The 24,993-nt window shown below is 46.8% G+C and overlaps 1 protein-coding gene across 1 annotated transcript in view; it reads right to left on the bottom strand.

The window, feature by feature from the left end:
• Window positions 1-11,302: 11,302 nt before the first annotated feature.
• Window positions 11,303-24,993, bottom strand: part of LOC118938840 (PDZ domain-containing RING finger protein 4-like) — an 81,539-nt gene continuing 67,848 nt past the window's right edge. Inside the window, exons 5-8 of the mRNA XM_036945235.1 lie at window positions 18,561-18,623; window positions 16,260-16,466; window positions 14,881-15,716; window positions 11,303-14,721 (exon numbers count right to left, since the gene is read on the bottom strand). Coding sequence (XP_036801130.1) covers window positions 13,878-14,721; window positions 14,881-15,716; window positions 16,260-16,466; window positions 18,561-18,623 — 1,950 coding nt within the window. The 3' untranslated portion in view covers window positions 11,303-13,877. The remainder of the gene's footprint in view (window positions 14,722-14,880; window positions 15,717-16,259; window positions 16,467-18,560; window positions 18,624-24,993) is intronic.

Raw genomic sequence — 24,993 nt, forward strand, 5'->3', positions numbered from 1 at the left:
GGTTAATAATGACCTGTACAGCCGGTCTCTGAGGGTGGGGTCTCGCTGTAAGAGCCAATCAGAAGCTGGGAGTAATGGTTAATAATGACATGTACAGCCGGTCTCTGAGGGTGGGGCCCTCACTGTAAGAGCCAATCAGAAGCTGGGAGTAATGGTTAATAATGACATGTACAGCCGGTCTCTGAGGGTGGGGCCCTCACTGTAAGAGCCAATCAGAAGCTGGGAGTAATGGTTAATAATGACCTGTACAGCCGGTCTCTGAGGAGTGAGTCGGTAAAAGCTTTCCATATTTTCCATTTCACATTTGTGTAACTGTAGTTAAGTACTGTACCTGGTATATTTAAGCAATAAGGTAGGAGGGGTGGGGTATATGGCCAATATACCACGGCTAAGGGCTGTTCTTAGGCATGACCCACAGCCCTTAGCCGTGGTATATTGGCCATATACCACAAACCCCCGAGGTGCCTTATTTCTATTATAAACTGGTTACCAATGTAATTAGAGCAGTAAAAATAAATGTTTTGTCATACCCGTGTTATACAGTCTGATACGGTCTGATAAAGCCAAGGCTAGCTTTTTCAAGCAGAAATTTGCTTCCTGCAACACAAACTCAAAAAAGTTCTGGGACACTGTAAAGTCCTTGGAGAATAAGAACACCTCCTCCCAGCTGCCCACTGCACTGAGGATAGGAAACACTGTCACCACTGATAAATCCACTATAATTGAGAATTTCAATAAGAATTTTTCTACGGCTGGCCATGCTTTCCACCTGGCTACCCCTACCCCGGTCAACACCACTGCACCCCCCACAGGAACTCGCCCAAGCCTTCCCCATTTCTCCTTCTCCCAAATCCAGTCAGCTGTTGTTCTGAAAGAGCTGCAAAATCTGGACCCCTACAAATCAGCCGGGCTAGACAATCTGGACCCTTTCTTTCTAAAATTATCTGCCGAAATTGTTACAACCCCTATTACTAGCCTGTTCAACCTCTCTTGGATTGGAAAGCAGCTGCGGTCATCCTCCTCTTCAAAGAGGGGGACACTCTTGACCCAAACTGCTACAGACCTATATCTATCCTACCCTGCCTTTCTAAGGTCTTCGAAAGCCAAGTCAACAAACAGATTACCGACCATTTTGAATCCCAACATACCTTCTCCGCTATGCAATCTGGTTTCACAGCTGGTCATGGGTGCACCTCAGCCACGCTCAAGGTCCTAAACGATATCTTAACAGCCATCGATAATAAACAATACTGTGCAGCCGTATTCATTGACCTGGCCAAGGCTTTCGACTCTGTCAATCACCAGACTCGATAGCCTTGGTTTCTCAAATGATTGCCTCACCTAGTTCATCAACTACTTCTCTGATAGAGTTCAGTGTGTCAAATCGGAGGGCCTGTTGTCTCTATGGGGGTGCCACAGGGTTCAATTCTTGGACCGACTCTCTTCTCTGTATACATCAATGATGTCGCTCTTTCTGCTGGTGAATCTCTGATCCACCTCTACGCAGACGACACCATTCTGTATACTTCTGGCCCTTCTTCGGACACTGTGTTAACAAACCTCCAGACGAGCTTCAATGCCATACAACTCTCCTTCCGTGGCCTCCAATTGCTCTTAAATACAAGTAAAACTAAATGCATGCTCTTCAACCGATTGCTACCTGCACCTGCCCGACCGGCTAGCATCACTACCCTGGATGGTTCTGACTTAGAATATGTGGACAACTACAAATACCTAGGTGTCTGGCTAGACTGTAAACTCTCCTTCCAGACTCACATCAAACATCTCCAATCCAAAGTTAAATCTAGAATTGGCTTCCTATTTCGCAACAAAGCATCCTTCACTCATGCTGCCAAACACACCCTTGTAAAACTGACCATCCTACCGATCCTCGACTTCGGCGATGTCATTTACAAAATAGCCTCCAATACCCTACTCAATAAATTGGATGCAGTCTATCACATTGCAATCCGTTTTGTCACCAAAGCCCCATATACTACCCACCACTGCGACCTTGGCTGGCCCTCGCTTCATACTTGTCGCCAAACCCACTGGCTCCAGGTCATCTACAAGACCCTGCTAGGTAAAGTCCCCCCTTATCTCAGCTCGCTGGTCACCATAGCAGCACCCACCTGTAGCATGCGCTCCAGCAGGTGTATCTCTCTGGGCACCCCCAAAACCAATTCTTCCTTTGGCCGCCTCTCCTTCCAGTTCTCTGCTGCCAATGACTGGAACGAACTACAAGAATCTCTGAAACTGGAAAATCTTATCTCCCTCACTAGCTTTAAGCACCAGCTGTCAGAGCAGCTCACAGATTACTGCACCTGTACATAGCCCATCTATAATTTAGCCCAAACAACTACCTCTCCCCCTACTATATGTATGTATTTATGTTGCTCCTTTGCACCCCATTATTTCTATCTCTACCTTGCACATTCCTCCACTGCAAATCTACCATTCCAGTGTTTTACTTGCTATATTGTATTTACTTTGCCACCATGGCCTTTTTTGCGTTTACCTCCCTTATCTCACCTCATTTGCTCACATTGTATATAGACTTATTTTTCTACTGTATTATTGACTGTATGTTTGTTTACTCCATGTGTAACTCTGTGTTGTTGTATGTGTCGAACTGCTTTGCTTTATCTTGGCCAGGTCGCAATTGTAAATGAGAATTTGTTCTCAACTTGCCTACCTGGATAAATAAAGGTGAAATAAACAAAAAATACAATAATATACCACGTCTGCCAGCTAATCAGCATTCAGAGCCCGAGCCACCCAGTTTATATAATATATAATATAATATTACCATCAGGTAATCATTAACAAACCTTCTTCCTATATGTGTCATGTATTGTCATGTTGTGTCTTTCTGTCCTTTCCTTTCACCCTGTCTCCCTCTGCTGGTCGTATTAGGTTACCTTTTCTCCCCCGCTTTCCCCCAGCTGTTCCTTGTCTCCTCCTAACTACCCATTCACCCCGTTTCCCACCTGTTCCCTTTTTCCCTCTGATTAGGTCCCTATATCTCTCTCTGTTTCTGCTCCTGTCTTTGTCGGATTCTTGTTTGTTGTGTTTCATGCCTGAACCAGACTATCGTCCTGTTTGCTGTAACCTTGTCCTGTCCTGTCGGAATCTGCCGGTCTGTCTGAACCTACCTATGTTTGGTTATTAAAGAAGCTCTGTTAAGTTAATTCGCTTTTGGGTCCTCATTCACTCACCGTGACAGAAGAATCCGACCAAGAATGGACCCAGCGACTTCGGATCCTCTCCACTCAGCCGTCGAGATCCAGGGAGCGATGCTAGGCAGACACGAGCAGGAATTGTCTGCTGCTCGACATGCCGTTGAGACCCTGGCCACCCAAGTCTCCAACCTCACAGAACAGGTTCACCATCTCCGCCTCGATCCACCGGCCACTTCCAGGGCTTTCGAATCTCCGGAGCCCAGAATCAATAACCCGCCGTGTTACTCTGGGGAGCCCACTGAATGCCGCTCGTTCCTCACCCAGTGTGATATTGTGTTTTCTCTCCAGCCCAACACTTACGCCAGGAGCACTGCTCGTGTCGCCTACGTCATATCTCTCCTTACTGGACGGGCTCGTGAGTGGGGCACGGCAATCTGGGAGGCAAGGGCTGAGTGTACTAACCAGTATCAGGACTTTAAGGAGGAGATGATACGGGTTTTTGATCGATCTGTTTTTGGGGAGGAGGCTTCCAGGGCCCTGTCTTCCCTATGTCAAGGCAATCGATCCATAACTGACTACTCTATTGAGTTTCGCACTCTTGCTGCCTCCAGTGGCTGGAACGAGCCGGCCTTGCTCGCTCGTCTTCTGGAGGGTCTCCGCGCAGAGGTAAAGGATGAGATTCTCTCCCGGGAGGTTCCTTCCAGCGTGGATTCCTTGATTGAACTCGCTATTCGCATTGAGCGACGGGTTGATCTTTGTCACCGAGCTCGTGGAAAGGAGCTCGCGCTCTCCGTTGCCCCCCTCTCCGCATCACTACCATCTTCCTCTGCCGGCTCGGGAGCTGAGCCTATGCAGCTGGGAGGTATCCGCATCTCGACTAAGGAGAGGGAACGGAGAATCACCAACCGCCTCTGTCTCTATTGCGGTTCTGCTGGTCATTTTGTCACTTCATGTCCAGTAAAAGCCAGAGCTCATCAGTAAGCGGAGGGCTACTGGTGAGCGCTACTACTCCTGTCTCTCCTTCAAGATCCTGCACTACCTTGTCGGTCCATCTACGCTGGACCGGTTCGTCAGCTTCCTGCAGTGCCTTAATAGACTCTGGGGCGGAGGGCTGTTTTATGGACGAGACCTGGGCTCGGGAACATGACATTCCTCTCAGACAGTTAAGGGAGTCCACGGCCTTGTTCGCCCTGGATGGTAGTCCTCTCCCCAGGATTCAGCGTGAGACGCTACCTTTAACCCTCACTGTTTCTGGTAATCATAGCGAAACCATTTCTTTTTTAATTTTTCGTTCACCTTTTACACCTGTTGTTTTGGGCCATCCCTGGCTAGTTTGTCATAATCCTTCCATTAATTGGTCTAGTAATTCTATCCTCTCCTGGAACGTCTCTTGTCATGTGAAATGTTTAATGTCTGCTATCCCTCCTGTTTCCTCTGTCTCTTCTTCACAGGAGGAGCCTGGTGATTTGACAGGGGTGCCGGAGGAATATCACGATCTGCGCACGGTGTTCAGTCGGTCCAGGGCCACCTCTCTTCCTCCACACCGGTCGTATGATTGTAGTATTGATCTCCTTCCGGGAACCACTCCCCCCCGGGGTAGACTATACTCTCTGTCGGCTCCCGAACGTAAGGCTCTCGAGGATTATTTGTCTGTAGCTCTTGACGCCGGTACCATAGTCCCCTCCTCCTCTCCCGCCGGAGCGGGGTTTTTTTTTGTCAAGAAGAAGGACGGGTCTCTGCGCCCCTGCATAGATTATCGAGGGCTGAATGACATAACAGTGAAGAATCGTTATCCGCTTCCTCTTATGTCTTCAGCCTTCGAGATCCTGCAGGGAGCCAGGTTTTTCACTAAGTTGGACCTTCGTAACGCTTACCATCTCGTGCGCATCAGGGAGGGGGACGAGTGGAAGACGGCGTTTAATACTCCGTTAGGGCACTTTGAATACCGGGTTCTTCCTTTCGGCCTCTCTAACGCTCCAGCTGTCTTTCAGGCATTAGTCAATGATGTCCTGAGAGACATGCTGAACATCTTTGTTTTCGTTTACCTTGACGATATCCTGATTTTTTCACCGTCACTCCAGATTCATGTTCAGCACGTTCGACGTGTCCTCCAGCGCCTTTTAGAGAATTGTCTTTTTGTGAAGGCTGAGAAGTGCACTTTTCATGCCTCCTCCGTCACATTTCTCGGTTCTGTTATTTCCGCTGAAGGCATTAAGATGGATCCCGCTAAGGTCCAAGCTGTCATTGATTGGCCCGCCCCTAAGTCACGCATCGAGCTGCAGCGCTTTCTCGGCTTCGCGAACTTCTATCGTCGTTTCATCCGTAATTTCGGTCAGGTGGCAGCTCCTCTCACAGCCCTTACTTCTGTCAAGACGTGCTTTAAGTGGTCCGTTTCCGCCCAGGGAGCTTTTGATCTCCTCAAGAATCGTTTTACATCCGCTCCTATCCTTGTTACACCTGACGTCTCTAGACAGTTCGTTGTCGAGGTTGACGCGTCAGAGGTGGGCGTGGGAGCCATTCTTTCTCAGCGCTCCCTCTCTGACGACAAGGTCCACCCATGCGCGTATTTTTCTCATCGCCTGTCGCCGTCGGAACGTAACTATGATGTGGGAAACCGCGAACTGCTCGCCATCCGGTTAGCCCTAGGCGAATGGCGACAGTGGTTGGAGGGGGCGACCGTTCCTTTTGTCGTTTGGACTGACCATAGGAACCTTGAGTACATCCGTTCTGCCAAACGACTTAATGCGCGTCAGGCGCGTTGGGCGCTGTTTTTCGCTCGTTTCGAGTTCGTGATTTCTTATCGTCCGGGCTCTAAGAACACCAAGCCTGATGCTTTATCTCGTCTCTTCAGTTCTTCAGTAGCCTCCACTGACCCCGAGGGGATTCTCCCTGAGGGGCGTGTTGTCGGGTTGACTGTCTGGGGAATTGAGAGGCAGGTAAAGCAAGCGCTCACTCACACTCCGTCGCCGCGCGCTTGTCCTAGGAACCTTCTTTTCGTTCCCGTTCCTACTCGTCTGGCCGTTCTTCAGTGGGCTCACTCTGCCAAGTTAGCCGGCCACCCTGGCGTTCGAGGTACGCTTGCTTCCATTCGCCAGCGTTTTTGGTGGCCCACCCGGGAGCATGACACGCGTCGTTTCGTGGCTGCTTGTTCGGTCTGCGCGCAGACTAAGTCCGGTAACTCTCCTCCTGCCGGCCGTCTCAGGCCGCTTCCCATTCCCTCTCGACCGTGGTCTCACATCGCCTTAGATTTTGTCACCGGACTGCCTTCGTCAGCGGGGAAGACTGTTATTCTTACGGTTGTCGATAGGTTCTCTAAGGCGGCTCATTTCATTCCCCTTGCTAAGCTTCCTTCTGCTAAAGAGACGGCACAAATCATCATCGAGAATGTTTTCAGAATTCATGGCCTTCCGTCAGACGTCGTTTCGGACAGAGGTCCGCAATTCACGTCTCAATTTTGGAGGGAGTTTTGCCGTTTGATTGGGGCTTCCGTCAGTCTCTCTTCCGGCTTTCACCCCCAGTCTAACGGTCAAGCAGAACGGGCCAATCAGACTATTGGTCGCATCTTACGCAGTCTTTCTTTTCGCAACCCTGCGTCTTGGTCAGAACAGCTCCCCTGGGCAGAATACGCCCACAACTCGCTTCCTTCGTCTGCGACCGGGCTATCTCCTTTTCAGAGTAGCCTCGGGTACCAGCCTCCGCTGTTCTCATCTCAGTTCGCCGAGTCCAGCGTCCCCTCCGCTCAGGCTTTTGTCCAACGTTGCGAGCGCACCTGGAAGAGGGTCAGGTCTGCACTTTGCCGTTATAGGACGCAGACTGTGAGGGCTGCTAATAAGCGTAGAACTAAGAGTCCTAGATATTGTCGCGGTCAGAGAGTTTGGCTCTCCACTCAGAACCTTCCCCTTAAGACGGCTTCTCGCAAGTTGACCCCGCGGTTCATTGGTCCGTTCCGTATTTCTCGGGTCATTAATCCTGTCGCAGTTCGACTTCTTCTTCCGCGATACCTTCGTCGCGTCCACCCGGTCTTCCATGTCTCCTGTATCAAGCCCGTTCTTCGCGCCCCCGCTCGTCTTCCCCCCCCCCCCCCATCCTTGTCGAGGGCGCACCCATCTACAGGGTCCGCAGGATTTTGGACATGCGTCCTCGGGGCCGTGGTCACCAGTACCTCGTAGATTGGGAGGGGTACGGTCCTGAGGAGAGGAGTTGGGTTCCCTCTCGGGACGTGCTGGACCGTGCGCTGATCGAGGATTTCCTCCGTTGCCGCCAGGTTTCCTCCTCGAGTGCGCCAGGAGGCGCTCGGTGAGTGGGGGGGTACTGTCATGTATTGTCATGTTGTGTCTTTCTGTCCTTTCCTTTCACCCTGTCTCCCTCTGCTGGTCGTATTAGGTTACCTTTTCTCCCCCGCTTTCCCCCAGCTGTTCCTTGTCTCCTCCTAACTACCCATTCACCCCGTTTTCCACCTGTTCCCTTTTTCCCTCTGATTAGGTCCCTATATCTCTCTCTGTTTCTGCTCCTGTCTTTGTCGGATTCTTGTTTGTTGTGTTTCATGCCTGAACCAGACTATCGTCCTGTTTGCTGTAACCTTGTCCTGTCCTGTCGGAATCTGCCGGTCTGTCTGAACCTACCTATGTTTGGTTATTAAAGAAGCTCTGTTAAGTTAATTCGCTTTTGGGTCCTCATTCACTCACCGTGACAATATGAGGTGTGATAAGTATGACTGTGTGTTTTGACATGTGGAGGCTGATATCCCATAGCTATTCATTTACCTTGTCGACTGTAGTTTTCCCTGTTCATTTGTTCACACACTTCCAATAAATCCTGACAGACAGACTGATAGACAGACTAGGTAAAGTGGGATTGGGATGGGGGTCGGGAGCGTGGGGATGCCTGTCCATTTAGTGATAGAGAAGATCAAAGGCATCCCATCCAATATTAAAAGCATTAGGAGAGAGAGAGAGAGATCCCCCCCCGTCCCTGTCAATCTCCTCTGTCTGTCTTCAGTTCATGAGAGATACCAGACACACCCCAATGCTGGTCCATTGAACATGACATTACCTCAGGTAAGTACTGCGTCTTCCTCTCCTGCCTCTCTCTCTCTCTCTCTCTCTCTCTCTCTCACTCTCTCTCTCACACACACACACTCTCTGTCTTTTTTTCTCTCTCTCGCTCCTGCTTTTCTCTCTCTCTCTCTCTCTCTCTCTCTCTCTCTCTCTCTCTTTCTATCTCTATCTCTATCTCTGTCTCTCTCTCAATTCAGTTACGATTTAAGTGCTTTATTGACATGGGAAACATATGTTAACCTTGCCAAACAAGTGAAATATATAATAAACAAAGTTAAATTAACAAGACAAAATTAACAGTAAACATTACAAGTTCCAAAATAATAACGACATTTCAAATGTCATATTATGTCTATATACAGTGTTGTTAAAGTACAACATTGTTAAAGTTCAAAATTGAAAATAAATAAACATAAAGGGCTCCCGAGTGGCGCAGCGGTCTGAGGCACTGTATCTCAGTGCAGAGGCTTCACTACAGACCATGGTTCGATTCCAGACTGTATCACAGCGGTCTGAGGCACTGCATCTCAGTGCAGAGGCTTCACTACAGACCATGGTTCGATTCCAGACTGTATCACAGCGGTCTGAGGCACTGCATCTCAGTGCAGAGGCTTCACTACAGACCATGGTTCGATTCCAGACTGTATCACAGCGGTCTGAGGCACTGCATCTCAGTGCAGAGGCTTCACTACAGACCATGGTTCGATTCCAGACTGTATCACAGCGGTCTGAGGCACTGCATCTCAGTGCAGAGGCTTCACTACAGACCATGGTTCGATTCCAGACTGTATCACAGCGGTCTGAGGCACTGCATCTCAGTGCAGAGGCTTCACTACAGACCATGGTTCGATTCCAGACTGTATCACAACTGACAACTGTCATTGTAAATAATAATTTGTTCTTAACTGACTTGCCAAGTTAAATAAAGGTTAAATAAATAAATATAGGTTGTAATTACCATGGTGTTTGTTCTTCACTGGTTGCCCTTTTCTTGTGGCAGCAGGTCACAAATCTTGCTGCTGTGATTGCATGCTGTTACTCTCCGTAGCGCAGCCAATAGTAAGTCAGTCTGATTCAGTGACAGTCAGTGGCAGTGGAAATGTGGAATTGTGGCACACAGTATTATTCATGATTCATCCCCAATGTGCTACCAAAGATAATTGAATACATTTGGTCTGTGGATCAGGATCTGTCACAGTCCAGAAGCAACGCCTAGCCAACCATTTACACAGACCAGAAGCAACGCCTAGCCAACCATTTACACAGACCAGAAGCAATGCCTAGCCAACCATTTACACAGACCAGAAGCAACGCCTAGCCAACCATTTACACAGACCAGAAGCAACGCCTAGCCAACCATTTACACAGACCAGAAGCAACGCCAAATGGTTGGACTGTGGCTACACAGTCCAGCAGCAACACCTAGCCAACCATTTACACAGACTAGTAATATGACTGCTTCATTCAAATCCTTCTGCTGTCAGTAGATAGGGCCAAATGAATCAGGTGGAGAATTTCCAAATCCAATCTCCTTCAAATCTAAATTTGAAATAGAGAAATATATTAAATAAATACAAATTCATCCAAATGCAACAACAACAACAAAAACATTAAGCGCTTAAAATGTCAACGATAATGTGGTGAGAATACTTTGTGACATTTCTAAATGGAAGCAATCTGAGAACAAGAGGTTGAGAGCGTTGGGCTCAGTCGTTCTTTCTCCCAATCCTCAACCTCTCATAGAAAGACAGTTTCTATCTAATCTAACCAACATCCACTCCAAGGTGACTGACGGAATGACTCCTCTGTTGCTGACGTTCTCCCCTTCTGGCTCCAATATCTCTGTCAGAATCAGCTGAAGGATGCTGTGACCTGTAGAATCTCTTTAAAGGAGACCAACCACATCAGAAAACCAATGACCTTGTGTTGGACAGCCTGTGTACTCACAGTACGATGCGTCACAAGACAGAGTTCAGACTCTGAGCACTGACGTGAATAAGCATGCCGTTCAGAGCTGGGCGGCGAGTGGCTGTAGCACTACAGAGAAAGAGCGTTGCTCTATTTCAACCGTCAGTGTTCTGTCAACAGAGGATTCAATGAACCTCTTAGAAGCCTTTTACTTGATGCTCTTTCTGTCACGAATTGACTGTGACTTCTGAGTAGTCATTCATCTATAATTCTGTAGATTGTGCCAGAAAGTCTTGGTGTTTACTCTCTAAATGTGTATTTATATCCATGTGCAGTATGTATCATATACAGAATAACTCACTTCTAACAAATAATTGACTTGAATTGATTTATATCTACGTGAATACAAGAAGCATACACAATGAGGTCACTTCCTGGCATCCTGATCATGAAAGCCATAATATTTTCCTCATTTTGTTACTGAAAACCAAACACACACCACCAGAACTGATTCTGAATGCCTTCTATTCTTCCACATGATGCTGGTGTGTTTATCCTTCAGGTGATGTGAGACGCAGCTGCTGCGTTTCAACTGCATAATGAAACAGCTTCCTGGTGCAACAGGGACACTGAGCAGAGATGATAGGGTCATGATATTACTCTGACACTTCCTGGTGCAACAGGGACACTGAGCAGAGATGATAGGGTCATGATATTACTCTGACACTTCCTGGTGCAACAGGGACACTGAGCAGAGATGATAGGGTCATGATATTACTCTGACACGCATGTCAACCTCCATGTTTCAAACGTGACGAGAACGGGATACATGCCAGTGCTTTTGAGCCAGAGGCGTTTGCAGGGCTTGATGACTAGAGCTGGTGGAGTTTGTCCCAAAATGGCTGACTGACCTCTCATAGCAACGTTATGGATGAAGTAGGTGCTGAATGAGATGTGGGACGATGCTGATTGACCTCTCATAGCAACGTTATGGATGAAGTAGATGCTGAATGAGATGTGGGAGGATGCTGATTGACCTCTCATAGCAACGTTATGGATGAAGTAGATGCTGAATGAGATATGGGACGATGCTGATTGGAATATTATGACGTGGAACCAGGAAATGCATCCAACCAACCACAATACAACAATTTGTTTCATAAAGATAAACAATAATTTATTCACATTTCCTTTGCAAAAATCACAATTAGCACACATTGACCTGCCTATGAAGTTACCAACTACCGATTACTGGAAAGAAGACGATAAACACTGAGCAAAGATAGAAGAGCCGTGTACAATGAAAAGCACCCGTTTGAAGCCCCACCAAATGCCAGAAAGGACTGTTAGGTGAAATATAATGCGTTAGAGACAATAACTTGTGTTATTTTTGACAATACAAAGAGATCTTCAGACAGGTCCGAAAATATGCAGAATATACTAATAAATGTACACTAATTGAAAATAAGCAATACAAAATAATAAATATGTTTTGTATTTATAAATTACATTTAATGTATTCGGGGAACAATCAAATCACTTGAATTAATTATTTAATCAGTAAGAAATGCACTTTTTTCATTAGTGATACTGAATTACCATTGATGAGAAACATTGAGATCACTTTTGCAATGAGATGTTGGGGAAAAACTGTTGACTAGTGAACCCCTCCTTCAAGACTGTTTTAAACTGAGAAACTATTGACTAGTGAACCCTTCCTTCAAGACTGTTTAAAACGGAGAAACTGTTGACTAGTGAAACTTCCCTTCAAGACTGTTTTAAACTGAGAAACTGTTGACTAGTGAACCCTTCCTTCAAGACTGTTTTAAACTGAGAAACTGTTGACTAGTGAACCCTTCCTTCAAGACTGTTTTAAACTGAGAAACTGTTGACTAGTGAAACTTCCCTTCAAGACTGTTTTAAACTGAGAAACTGTTGACTAGTGAACCCTTCCTTCAAGACTGTTTTAAACTGAGAAACTGTTGACTAGTGAACCCTTCCTTCAAGACTGTTTTAAACTGAGAAACTGTTGACTAGTGAACCCTTCCTTCAAGACTGTTTTAAACTGAGAAACTGTTGACTAGTGAACCCTCCTTCAAGACTGTTTTAAACTGAGAAACTGTTGACTAGTGAACCCTTCCTTCAAGACTGTTTTAAACTGAGAAACTGTTGACTAGTGAACCCCTCCTTCAAGACTGTTTTAAACTGAGAAACTGTTGACTAGTGAACCCTTCCTTCAAGACTGTTTTAAACTGAGAAACTGTTGACTAGTGAACCCCTCCTTCAAGACTGTTTTAAACTGAGAAACTGTTGACTAGTGAACCCTCCTTCAAGACTGTTTTAAACTGAGAAACTATTGACTAGTGAACCCCTCCTTCAAGACTGTTTTAAACTGAGAAACTGTTGACTAGTGAACCCTTCCTTCAAGACTGTTTTAAACTGAGAAACTGTTGACTAGTGAACCCCTCCTTCAAGACTGTTTTAAACTGAGAAACTGTTGACTAGTGAACCCTCCTTCAAGACTGTTTTAAACTGAGAAACTGTTGACTAGTGAACCCCTCCTTCAAGACTGTTTTAAACTGAGAAACTGTTGACTAGTGAACCCCTCCTTCAAGACTGTTTTAAACTGAGAAACTGTTGACTAGTGAACCCTTCCTTCAAGACTGTTTTAAACTGAGAAACTGTTGACTAGTGAACCCTCCTTCAAGACTGTTTTAAACTGAGAAACTGTTGACTAGTGAACCCTTCCTTCAAGACTGTTTTAAACTGAGAAACTGTTGACTAATGAACCCTTCCTTCAAGACTGTTTTAAACTGAGAAACTGTTGACTAGTGAACCCTTCCTTCAAGACTGTTTTAAACTGAGAAACTGTTGACTAGTGAACCCTTCCTTCAAGACTGTTTTAAACAGAGAAACTGTTGACTAGTGAACCCTTCCTTCAAGAAAGACTGTTATAAACTGAGAAACTGTTGACTAGTGAACCTTTCCTTCAAGACTGTTTTAAACTGGGAAACTGAAAGCCTCTGAGACACCACTGAATTATTGACATTCTCAGGACTTCAGAATTTTCCAAGAGAACTCTGAGTTGACATTTTCAGAAATGATGAAAGCTCCTTCAGAGATTTAGTGGTGTTTTGACTCACAAGGCCAGCTTGGCATATTGAATGGGTCTTAGAGGGTTGTGCAGTTATATGGTCGATCCTCAGTAAAAGACAAGGAGGATTCTGCACAAGAGTCCAGTGTCTGTTCTCAGGTATATGGTACATTTCTGACCACTACAGTTAATCACTGCCATGCTGGATAAACAATGCAAACATGATAACGTACCACGATGTCTTTGACTTGATTGATGATGATGTGGTTTACAGAGAATTCTGATTTTGATAGAAACATGTTTCATGACATCATAAATGAGCAACTGCAGAAAACATTTCACAGTGCATCGACAACCAGTGTAAAAAAAAGAGTTTACAAAATGTTACTGAGTTTACAAAGTGTGAAAAATATAGGATTTTCCCCATTATAAAAAATGCCACATTGAACGAGGCAAGTAAGGTCATACCGCATGGACGCGATGAGAGAGAGAGAGAGAGATGGGGCAAGGTTGTCCCTAGACACTGCTCTGAGGTCAGTTTTTCATTATCGTCCAAATGGTTAATGCCCGACCCGGGTAGTTTTAAATGATCCTAGATCTGTGTGTACAGGGAAACTTCACCCCGGAGCTGTGGTCCTATACTGTAGTAACAGACAGGAAGGCATTGTGTACTTGTTTAGTCCCCTGGTCCTCAGGTGCTCTGGCCCCGTGACTCATTAGTTCCTGGATGGTCATCCAGTTATCCAGGATCTTCTTGTTGCGTTTCTTCATCATCTTCTTGTGGCTGAGTTCCAGGATGTTGACCTCTTTACGGCCCTCGGCCCCGCTCCCAGGGCCCTCTCTGAGACACTCCAGCCGGCTCCTCTGCATGTACTCCCTCCTCCTCCTCTGCTCCCTGGCTCTGGCCAGCTGCTGCTTTCTCTCCTCTTTACTCCAGTACCGCCCCATCTTCATCTCGGACATAGTGTCGTCATCCGTGGTCATCCCTCCACTACGCTCCTCCCTGATCCTCAGCGCCCGTTCTCGTAGAATCCGGTCCCTCGCCGGTCGCCGGGCTACATACTTCGTCCCGTCGGCTCGAACTTTGACCTTCCATTCGAGGCGTGGTTCCCCCGGGCGGGTGGAGCGGTCCCGGCAGACGCTGAGGAGGCTGAGCTGGGACTGGGAGTAGGTCTCCAGACTGGAGGTCTGCTGGAGGAGCTGCTGCATGTAGCTCTGAAGGTGTCTGGCGTGGGCTGGAGAGGCGCCCTGCTGGGGGGCTGTGTGGTAAGGGGACGGGTAGGGAGGGACCCTGCGTGGCCCCCGGTGGCTCCTGGTGTGGTCGCAGCGCTCGTCGTCTGCAGGCAGGGCCGGGTCTGACTCGGAGGGGGAAGGGTTGGACTGGTCGGGGCTGCTGGAGATGACCGTGGTTCCAGGGCTGGGGTTGGGATCCTGTCGGCTGTGTGTGGTGGTCCCGGTCGAGGTCTCACTCAGGAGCTCTCTGAAAAGAAGATTATAATAATACATTATTATCCATTTTCTATAATAGAAACGTAAGACCCAGGATTGGAACCGACAACCCTCCGGCTGCTGGCCCACCTTTCTAAACTCAAGGCTAAAAAGGGCTTAATAAAACACATTTGATTGATTGTCTACATACCTGTCTGGGATGGGGATGGAGATGGACTGGCCGGAGGCTGCCATGGTGCTCCGGAGGTTCTTCTGGTTGGTGAGGCTGATGCGTCTCTGTAGAGAGTGGTCTGGGGATCTCTCCATGCCTAGAGGAGTGGACCTGGCGCTCTCAGCCGTGTTATAGGCACTGGAGCTGTCCTTGTCCCCCCTTAGCTTGTCGCTGTCCCACTGCCTCTCCCCTGGATGCTCGTTGATATCGGCCAGCTTGGCATGCTGCTCACGCCCATGTTTGGGGCTTCGTCCTGGGGAGCACATAGGGGTGCAGGGGGGATCCCTTTGGTTCTTACGGAGCTGGTGGGCCTGCATGATGCTCTGACACTCCAGCTCGATACTCCTCAGCTCATCGTTCAACATCCTCAGCTCCTGTTCCATCCCTCCACCACCACTGACCCCCACCCCACTCTGCTCCGTCAGGCTGCACTCGATGGTGCTTCTCCTGCTATAGTACACACCACACTCCCCGCTGTTACGGATCTGGCACTTGAGCTCCAGGAGCTGCTTGAAGCGGCTGTCACACTCCAGTCCTAACCCCACTCCACCCTCACCCTCCTGGGCTTGGATCAGACCCCTGGGTCCCTGGGTGTCCGAGGGTACCACCACCCTCCTGCCCAGCCCCTGGCCATGCTTGGCCCTCCATCGGTCTCTGAGGCCCTGGGCAGGCCTCCGGTGGACACGGGCTAGGAGGACTTCCTGTTCGGAGCTCTCCTCGTTGCGCCCCGTCCCCAAGCCGCTGTCTTTGTCCTGAGTATTGGAGGAACACGTGGCCGTGTCTGTCATGACGTCATCCTCCTCCAGCTGCTTGGCCTGGAAAGAGAACAAAGAGTTGTGGTAGAGAAGATGGAAGATATTCTACAACACTAGAGCCTATCAACATGCATCAGCCCACATCATAGTACCAGCTCTTAAGCATTTAGAATAGCAATTGCAATAGAATTGCAATATCTGGACATGTGTATTGTCTAGAATAGCAATATCTGGACATCTGTACTGTTAGAATATCAATATCTGGACATGTGTATTGTCTAGAATAGCAATATCTGGACATCTGTACTGTTAGAATATCAATATCTGGACATGTGTATTGTCTAGAATAGCAATATCTGGACATCTGTACTGTTAGAATATCAATATCTGGACATGTGTATTGTCTAGAATAGCAATATCTGGACATGTGTATTGTCTAGAATAGCAATATCTGGACATCTATACTCTCAACATTGAAATATGATCTATTTGGGAGGGGTGCAACGCAATATTAGGAAAGTGTTCCTAATGTTTTGAACTCTTAAGTATATAATGGACAAATAATATGTCCATCTCATATTATATTCCCCAGGCTGTTCTCACCTGCTCCTCTCCTCCTCCTGTCTTCTGCACCTCCTCGTTCCTCCTCTCCTCAAGGATCTCCATCTTCAGCTCCTCTAGGAGTTCATTGTGCTCCTCATCCAGCCACGCCTCCTCTGGTCTGGTCACCAGGAGAACGATACTCCTGGACTCCTCATTGGACAGGAGAGTGAAAGCTTCCTGCCTGTCCTGTACGTCACAGCCATTGATCTGGTAACACGCACGTAAAGAGATGAGAAAATATATAGTCCACACATACTGATTAAGAAAGAGATCCTGTTACTGTCTGTTACACTCACTGACAACTAAACTCCATCCCGGAAGAAGAATGAATGAAGAAATGATGTAAAACACATACATAAAGAGATTAGAAAGTACTGTATCTAGTACACAAAGATATTAGAAAGTACTGCATCTAGTACACAAAGATATTAGACATTACTGTATCTAGTACACAAGGATGTTAGAAAGTAATGTATCTTGTACACAAAGAGATTAGAAAGTACTGTATCTAGTACACAAAGAGATTAGAAAGTAATGTATCTAGTACACAAAGATATTAGAAAGTACTGTATCTAATACACAAAGATATTAGAAAGTACTGTATCTAGTACACAAAGATATTAGAAAGTACTGTATCTAATACACAAAGAGATTAGAAAGTTCTGTATCTAGTACACAAAGAGATTAGAAAGTTCTGTATCTAGTACACAAAGAGATTAGAAAGTTCTGTATCCAGTACACACTCACTCACATATTGTACATACAGCGATTAAACTCCTGACTGACTGACGAAACCATCCCCCTTTAAATGACTCCCTTCCGCCTCTATACAGGGCACATCACAGTCATTCACTGAACTCCTCCATCACAGAAGATGGAGTGTTTGAGGAAACCATCCCCCTTTTAATCTCTCCCTCCACCTCTCCGTCTCTCTGAGAAAAGCACCTCCAGTCAATTATGAATTCACACTTTCACAGGCAGGCAGAGGATGTCTGGTCTGCTCTGTGTCCTGTCTCTTCTCTGCATTGATTAAAGATGGAGGGCAGTGGGGGCCAGCCACGGCCATGGGAGAGAGAGCGAGAGAGAGCGAGAGAGAGAGAGAGAGAGAGAGCTGCACGGTGTTCATGAAAGGCTGGTCTCAGCGGAGCACTGCGCCCATCCAGACATACAATTAACTGTACTGTGACAGGTGGCGTTCATCTTTCCCCTGCAGAGTAATGGGCTTGTCACAGAGAGATAATGGGACCCAGAGAACACCAGGGCTCAGCCCTCCAATCAGAATACAACCGGGGCTTAGCCCTCCAATCAGAAGAGACTGTGCAGTGTTTGGGTCCACCAGTCACCTAACATCATTACTGCTACTACTGGGAGAGTGTAGAAATCACTGACTACTACTTCTAATCTCTGTTCACACCTAACACAGCTAACACACATCGCACACACACACACACACACACACACGTTTAATTTACTATCCAAGTGGGTACCAAACAATTGATTCCTATTCAAAATTATATTTTCCCTAAACCCTTTACCTAACCCTAAATGTAACCCTAACACTGACTCAAAGTCTAACCCTAATCTTAATTGTAACCCTAACCCTAAACCTAACCCCTAAAACCTAAAATAGCCGTTTTCCTTGTGGGGATCAACGAAATGTCCCTACTTGTCCACATGTTCCTTGATTTACTATCTTTGTGAGGACTTCTGGTCCCCACAAGGATAGTAAAACTAGAAACACACACACACACACACTCTCACACTCTCACACTCAAACCCACTTCCACACTCCTTTCTCTCCCTCTGATGTGACCCGCCAGGTGGCTCTACAGTTCTCAGAGAGAGAGAGAGACCCGCCAGCTGGCTCTACAGTTCTCAGAGAGAGAGAGAGAGAGACCCACCAGGTGTCTCTACAGTTCTCAGAGAGAGAGAGAGAGAGACCCGCCAGGTGGCTCTACAGTTCTCAGAGAGAGAGAGAGAGAGACCCGCCAGGTGGCTCTACAGTTCTCAGAGAGAGAGAGACCCGCCAGGGAGGATGTGGTGCTGCTGTGTGAAAACAACGCTAAGGACTTTCATTTTCCAGCTTAAGTGTAGCCATTAAATATGCATATGATCTGTAGCCCGAAGACAACAACAGCTCTGCTCCTAGAAGAGAGCTTACAGGGAGGGTGCCTTTGAGTGTGTGTGCTTGCGTGTGTGTATGTGTGTGTGAGTGTGTGTGTGTGAGTGTGTGTGTGCTTGCGTGTGTGTGTGTGTGTGTGGTTGCGCTCATGTAATTGTTCTTGAGATTAAAATACGTACCTGTAATATTCGATCTCCTTCCCTAATGCGCCCGTCCCTGGCAGCAATGCTGTTGGGTCCAACCTGAACAAATAAAACAACAAATCAATCCAGACGCCATACACACACGTTACTACTGTTACCATGTCACTGTCTGCTAGAACAGGCAGCTGGATACCCAAGTCACTACTGTTGCCATGTCACTGTCTGCTAGAACAGGCAGCTGGATACCCAAACACTACTATTGCCATGTCACTGTCTGCTAGAACAGGCAGCTGGATGCCCAAACACTACTGTTGCCATGTCACTGTCTGCTAGAACAGGCAGCTGGATACCCAAGTCACTACTGTTACCATGTCACTGTCTGCTAGAACAGGCAGCTGGATACCCAAGTCACTACTGTTGCCATGTCACTGTCTGCTAGAACAGGCAGCTGGATACCCAAACACTACTGTTGCCATGTCACTGTCTGCTAGAACAGGCAGCTGGATGCCCAAACACTACTGTTGCCATGTCACTGTCTGCTAGAACAGGCAGCTGGATACCCAAGTCACTACTGTTACCATGTCACTGTCTGCTAGAACAGGCAGCTGGATACCCAAGTCACTACTGTTACCATGTCACTGTCTGCTAGAACAGGCAGCTGGATGCCCAAACACTACTGTTGCCATGTCACTGTCTGCTAGAACAGGCAGCTGGATACCCAAGTCACTACTGTTGCCATGTCACTGTCTGCTAGAACAGGCAGCTGGATACCCAAGTCACTACTGTTGCCATGTCACTGTCTGCTAGAACAGGCAGCTGGATGCCCAAACACTACTGTTGCCATGTCACTGTCTGCTAGAACAGGCAGCTGGATACCCAAGTCACTACTGTTGCCATGTCACTGTCTGGTAGAACAGGCAGCTGGATACACAAGTCACTACTGTTACCATGTCACTGTCTGCTAGAACAGGCAGCTGGATGCCCAAACACTACTGTTGCCATGTCACTGTCTGCTAGAACAGGCAGCTGGATACCCAAGTCACTACTGTTGCCATGTCACTGTCTGGTAGAACAGGCAGCTGGATACCCAAGTCACTACTGTTGCCATGTCACTGTCTGCTAGAACAGGCAGCTGGATGCCCAAACACTACTGTTGCCATGTCACTGTCTGCTAGAACAGGCAGCTGGATACCCAAGTCACTACTGTTGCCATGTCACTGTCTGCTAGAACAGGCAGCTGGATACCCAAGTCACTACTGTTGCCATGTCACTGTCTGCTAGAACAGGCAGCTGGATGCCCAAACACTACTGTTGCCATGTCACTGTCTGCTAGAACAGGCAGCTGGATACCCAAGTCACTACTGTTGCCATGTCACTGTCTGCTAGAACAGGCAGCTGGATGCCCAAACACTACTGTTGCCATGTCACTGTCTGCTAGAACAGGCAGCTGGATACCCAAGTCACTACTGTTGCCATGTCACTGTCTGCTAGAACAGGCAGCTGGATGCCCAAACACTACTGTTGCCATGTCACTGTCTGCTAGAACAGGCAGCTGGATACCCAAGTCACTACTGTTGCCATGTCACTGTCTGCTAGAACAGGCAGCTGGATACCCAAGTCACTACTGTTGCCATGTCACTGTCTGCTAGAACAGGCAGCTGGATGCCCAAACACTACTGTTGCCATGTCACTGTCTGCTAGAACAGGCAGCTGGATACCCAAACACTACTGTTGCCATGTCACTGTCTGCTAGAACAGGCAGCTGGATACCCAAGTCACTACTGTTACCATGTCACTGTCTGCTAGAACAGGCAGCTGGATACCCAAGTCACTACTGTTGCCATGTCACTGTCTGCTAGAACAGGCAGCTGGATACCCAAGTCACTACTCTTACCATGTCACTGTCTGCTAGAACAGGCAGCTGGATACCCAAACACTACTGTTGCCATGTCACTGTCTGCTAGAACAGGCAGCTGGATGCCCAAACACTACTGTTGCCATGTCACAGTCTGCTAGAACAGGCAGCTGGATACCCAAGTCACTACTGTTGCCATGTCACTGTCTGGTAGAACAGGCAGCTGGATACCCAAACACTACTGTTGCCATGTCACTGTCTGGTAGAACAGGCAGCTGGATACCCAAGTCACTACTGTTGCCATGTCACTGTCTGCTAGAACAGGCAGCTGGATACCCAAGTCACTACTGTTGCCATGTCACTGTCTGGTAGAACAGGCAGCTGGATACCCAAACACTACTGTTGCCATGTCACTGTCTGCTAGAACAGGCAGCTGGATACCCAAGTCACTACTGTTGCCATGTCACTGTCTGCTAGAACAGGCAGCTGGATGCCCAAACACTACTGTTGCCATGTCACTGTCTGCTAGAACAGGCAGCTGGATACCCAAGTCACTACTGTTGCCATGTCACTGTCTGCTAGAACAGGCAGCTGGATGCCCAAACACTACTGTTACCATGTCACTGTCTGCTAGAACAGGCAGCTGGATACCCAAGTCACTACTGTTGCCATGTCACTGTCTGCTAGAACAGGCAGCTGGATGCCCAAACACTACTGTTGCCATGTCACTGTCTGCTAGAACAGGCAGCTGGATACCCAAGTCACTACTGTTGCCATGTCACTGTCTGCTAGAACAGGCAGCTGGATGCCCAAACACTACTGTTGCCATGTCACTGTCTGCTAGAACAGGCAGCTGGATACCCAAGTCACTACTGTTGCCATGTCACTGTCTGCTAGAACAGGCAGCTGGATGCCCAAACACTACTGTTGCCATGTCACTGTCTGCTAGAACAGGCAGCTGGATGCCCAAACACTACTGTTGCCATGTCACTGTCTGCTAGAACAGGCAGCTGGATACCCAAGTCACTACTGTTACCATGTCACTGTCTGCTAGAACAGGCAGCTGGATGCCCAAACACTACTGTTGCCATGTCACTGTCTGCTAGAACAGGCAGCTGGATGCCCAAACACTACTGTTGCCATGTCACTGTCTGCTAGAACAGGCAGCTGGATACCCAAGTCACTACTGTTGCCATGTCACTGTCTGCTAGAACAGGCAGCTGGATACCCAAGTCACTACTGTTGCCATGTCACTGTCTGCTAGAACAGGCAGCTGGATGCCCAAACACTACTGTTGCCATGTCACTGTCTGCTAGAACAGGCAGCTGGATGCCCAAACACTACTGTTGCCATGTCACTGTCTGCTAGAACAGGCAGCTGGATACCCAAGTCACTACTGTTGCCATGTCACTGTCTGCTAGAACAGGCAGCTGGATACCCAAGTCACTACTGTTGCCATGTCACTGTCTGCTAGAACAGGCAGCTGGATGCCCAAACACTACTGTTGCCATGTCACTGTCTGCTAGAACAGGCAGCTGGATACCCAAGTCACTACTGTTGCCATGTCACTGTCTGCTAGAACAGGCAGCTGGATGCCCAAACACTACTGTTGCCATGTCACTGTCTGCTAGAACAGGCAGCTGGATACCCAAGTCACTACTGTTGCCATGTCACTGTCTGCTAGAACAGGCAGCTGGATGCCCAAACACTACTGTTGCCATGTCACTGTCTGGTGGATCATTATCAAACACCTTCATTGCTTTCTCTTCTTGTGAAGATCCCCATCTGAAGATATTGCTTCAACAATACAACGCCGAGCATCCAACCATTCCTCAAAACTTCCATTGAGCTCATCATCACATGGTAATAGGCTGTGTGTCCCCAATGGCACCCTATTCCCTAAATAGTGCACTACTTTTGAGCATGGTCCATTGGGCTCTAGTAGTGTACTATATAGAGTATAGGGTGCCATTTGGGTCGCAATATATAGTTTGAAATATGACAGTATGGATTGTAGTTTATTAGTGTGGTAGCTGTCCACCAAGATAACACTGATGTTGGTGTCAACAACCATCTTCCCGCCTGGTTTAAGAAAAGGGAATGAATCTTCATGAGAAAACTCATTTCAACATTTATTGATTTTCTCATTATTTTGTTTTCAGTTTTTGGGGAGTGCTTGTATCGAATCTCAAATCGTTCCCTTGACGATATGTGTTCAGAGTTTTTTCTTCCTACCTTTGAATTTCAGTTACAAAAAACAAGCATTTCTTTCATCAAAGAACTGAACATCAAAATAAGGAGCTCAGCAAGAGAAAATTAACATTGGAAGTGTATTAATAAGTCAGGAATGATTCAGCTGAAAATGTGTAGACATTTCTAATTTCTATAATAACATTTCATATTTTTCACAGGCAATCCCTGTGGATACGTTTTTGAGGGAATCTAATCTACTTGGTATGATTTCAATACCGCTTCCATTTCTCTGCAATTACTTCAAACGCTTTGTAGTTCTCAGAGTCAAGATCAAGAGCTATACGTAGGTGTTCAAAACCAACCAGGAAAACAGACCTGTGCTTCCACAAGGAAAGTGACACCAACATTATACACAGAAATACATTTGATTGAGGCTCATTAGCATGTACTGGAATCAAAAAGATATACAGATATACTGTTTAGGTTTATAACATGATGTTAGAGGGGTATGAGGCAACTGCAGGTGCTGTTCCTACTTTACCTGAGGTAACGCTTCAGCTTATTGAAGAGGAAGCTGGTGTAAGAGCAAGGCAATACCGCACACACACACACACACACATACAAACACCCCCCCCCCCCCCCAGTTTCCCCCCCCAGACACCACCAGAATGAGAGCTTTAGCTTTACTTTAGTCTGAGAGACATTATTTCCACTCAGCTGTCTCTCTGCTCTTTGTTTCAGTCTTTGGTATGCAGAGGCGGTGGTGGGAATATGTGTCATTTTACACTCTGCAGGAGGAGGAAGGAAGGGTGTCACTCACTGTGGACTAATTAAAATCCTCAATTAGAATATTGAACAGAACGAGGGGAGTATTTCAAACTTCTCTTGCTTTCCTCTCCTCTCTCTCCATGCATGGTTCATTCTCTTGCTTTCCTCTCCTCTCTCTCCATGCATGGTTCATTCTCTTGCTTTCCTCTCCTCTCTCTCCATGCATGGTTCATTCTCTTGCTTTCCTCTCCTCTCTCTCCATGCATGGTTCATTCTCTTGCTTTCCTCTCCTCTCTCTCCATGCATGGTTCATTCTCTTGCTTTCCTCTCCTCTCTCTCCATGCATGGTTCATTCTCTTGCTTTCCTCTCCTCTCTCTCCATGCATGGTTCATTTGGAGCGAAAGAGATATTATTGGCAAACATTCAAACACCTCCTCATTCCTTAACACCTTCTAATTCAGTTGAAGTCAGTCAATATTCCACAACATTATACGATATCAAATGGGAATTCACAGTTATCTTTTAATTGCTTCTGACTGTAAAAGGTAATTGATTATGTGGTGGGATTCCTTCTTTGATTTATTCTAACACACCGTGTCTCTTCCCTTCCTGTTAACCAAGCCCTTCCTGTTAACCAAGCCCTTCCTGTTAACCAAGCCCTTCCTGTTAACCAAGCCCTTCCTGTTAACCAAGCTCTTCCTGTTAACCAAGCTCTTCCTGTTAACCAAGCCCTTCCTGTTAACCAAGCTCTTCCTGTTAACCAAGCCCTTCCTGTTAACCAAGCCCTTCCTGTTAACCAAGCTCTTCCTGTTAACCAAGCCCTTCCTGTTAACCAAGCTCTTCCTGTTAACCAAGCCCTTCCTTGGGAGTGCAGTTTGTCATATGACCGTGTACCAGAGAACCAGACTCAGGAGGGGGGCATGGATAGATCTGTGTCCCACCAAACAGGACACTTCTCTGGGGAAGATCGAGTCTCCTAACGGGGAATTCCGACCAGAGTTAAGCGCGCATTCATGGAACATAATTCCCTTTTTTTATGCACTTTTCTCCCCATGCGTATTCTGACCTTGAATTTAAGCATGAGAATAGCACGCTATTTATTCGCTATTTGTTCGTGTTTAAGATGAAAGAAATGAAGGTGTAGCGGAGGTGTGTCTACAGATACACCGTATTCTGACCTTGACATAATTCCCTCACAATTCCACCACCCTTATGCACCACGAAATGAATGAATGTGGTCGAGCAACTTGTCAGTTCCAAGTGTAAAAACATCTACTTTCTTTGTTCAGATAGAAATAACACCATTCCCCACGTACTGTCATGTACGAATTGATAAGACCTTTTGATAAGACCTATTGATAAGACCTATTGATAAGACCTATTGATAATATCTATTGATAAGACCTATTGATAAGACCTATTGATAAGACCTATTGATAATATCTATTGATAAGACCTATTGATAAGACCAATTGATAATATCTATTGATAAGACCTATTGATAAGACCAATTGATAAGACTTATTGATAAGACCAATTGATAAGACCTATTGATAATATCTATTGATGAGACCTATTGATAAGACCTATTGATAAGACCTATTGATACGACCTATTGCCGTTTGATGTTTCAGGCTGGGTTTCTGTGTAGC

This window comes from Oncorhynchus mykiss, chromosome 15 (assembly GCF_013265735.2).
Source record: "Oncorhynchus mykiss isolate Arlee chromosome 15, USDA_OmykA_1.1, whole genome shotgun sequence".
NCBI lineage: Eukaryota > Metazoa > Chordata > Actinopteri > Salmoniformes > Salmonidae > Oncorhynchus > Oncorhynchus mykiss.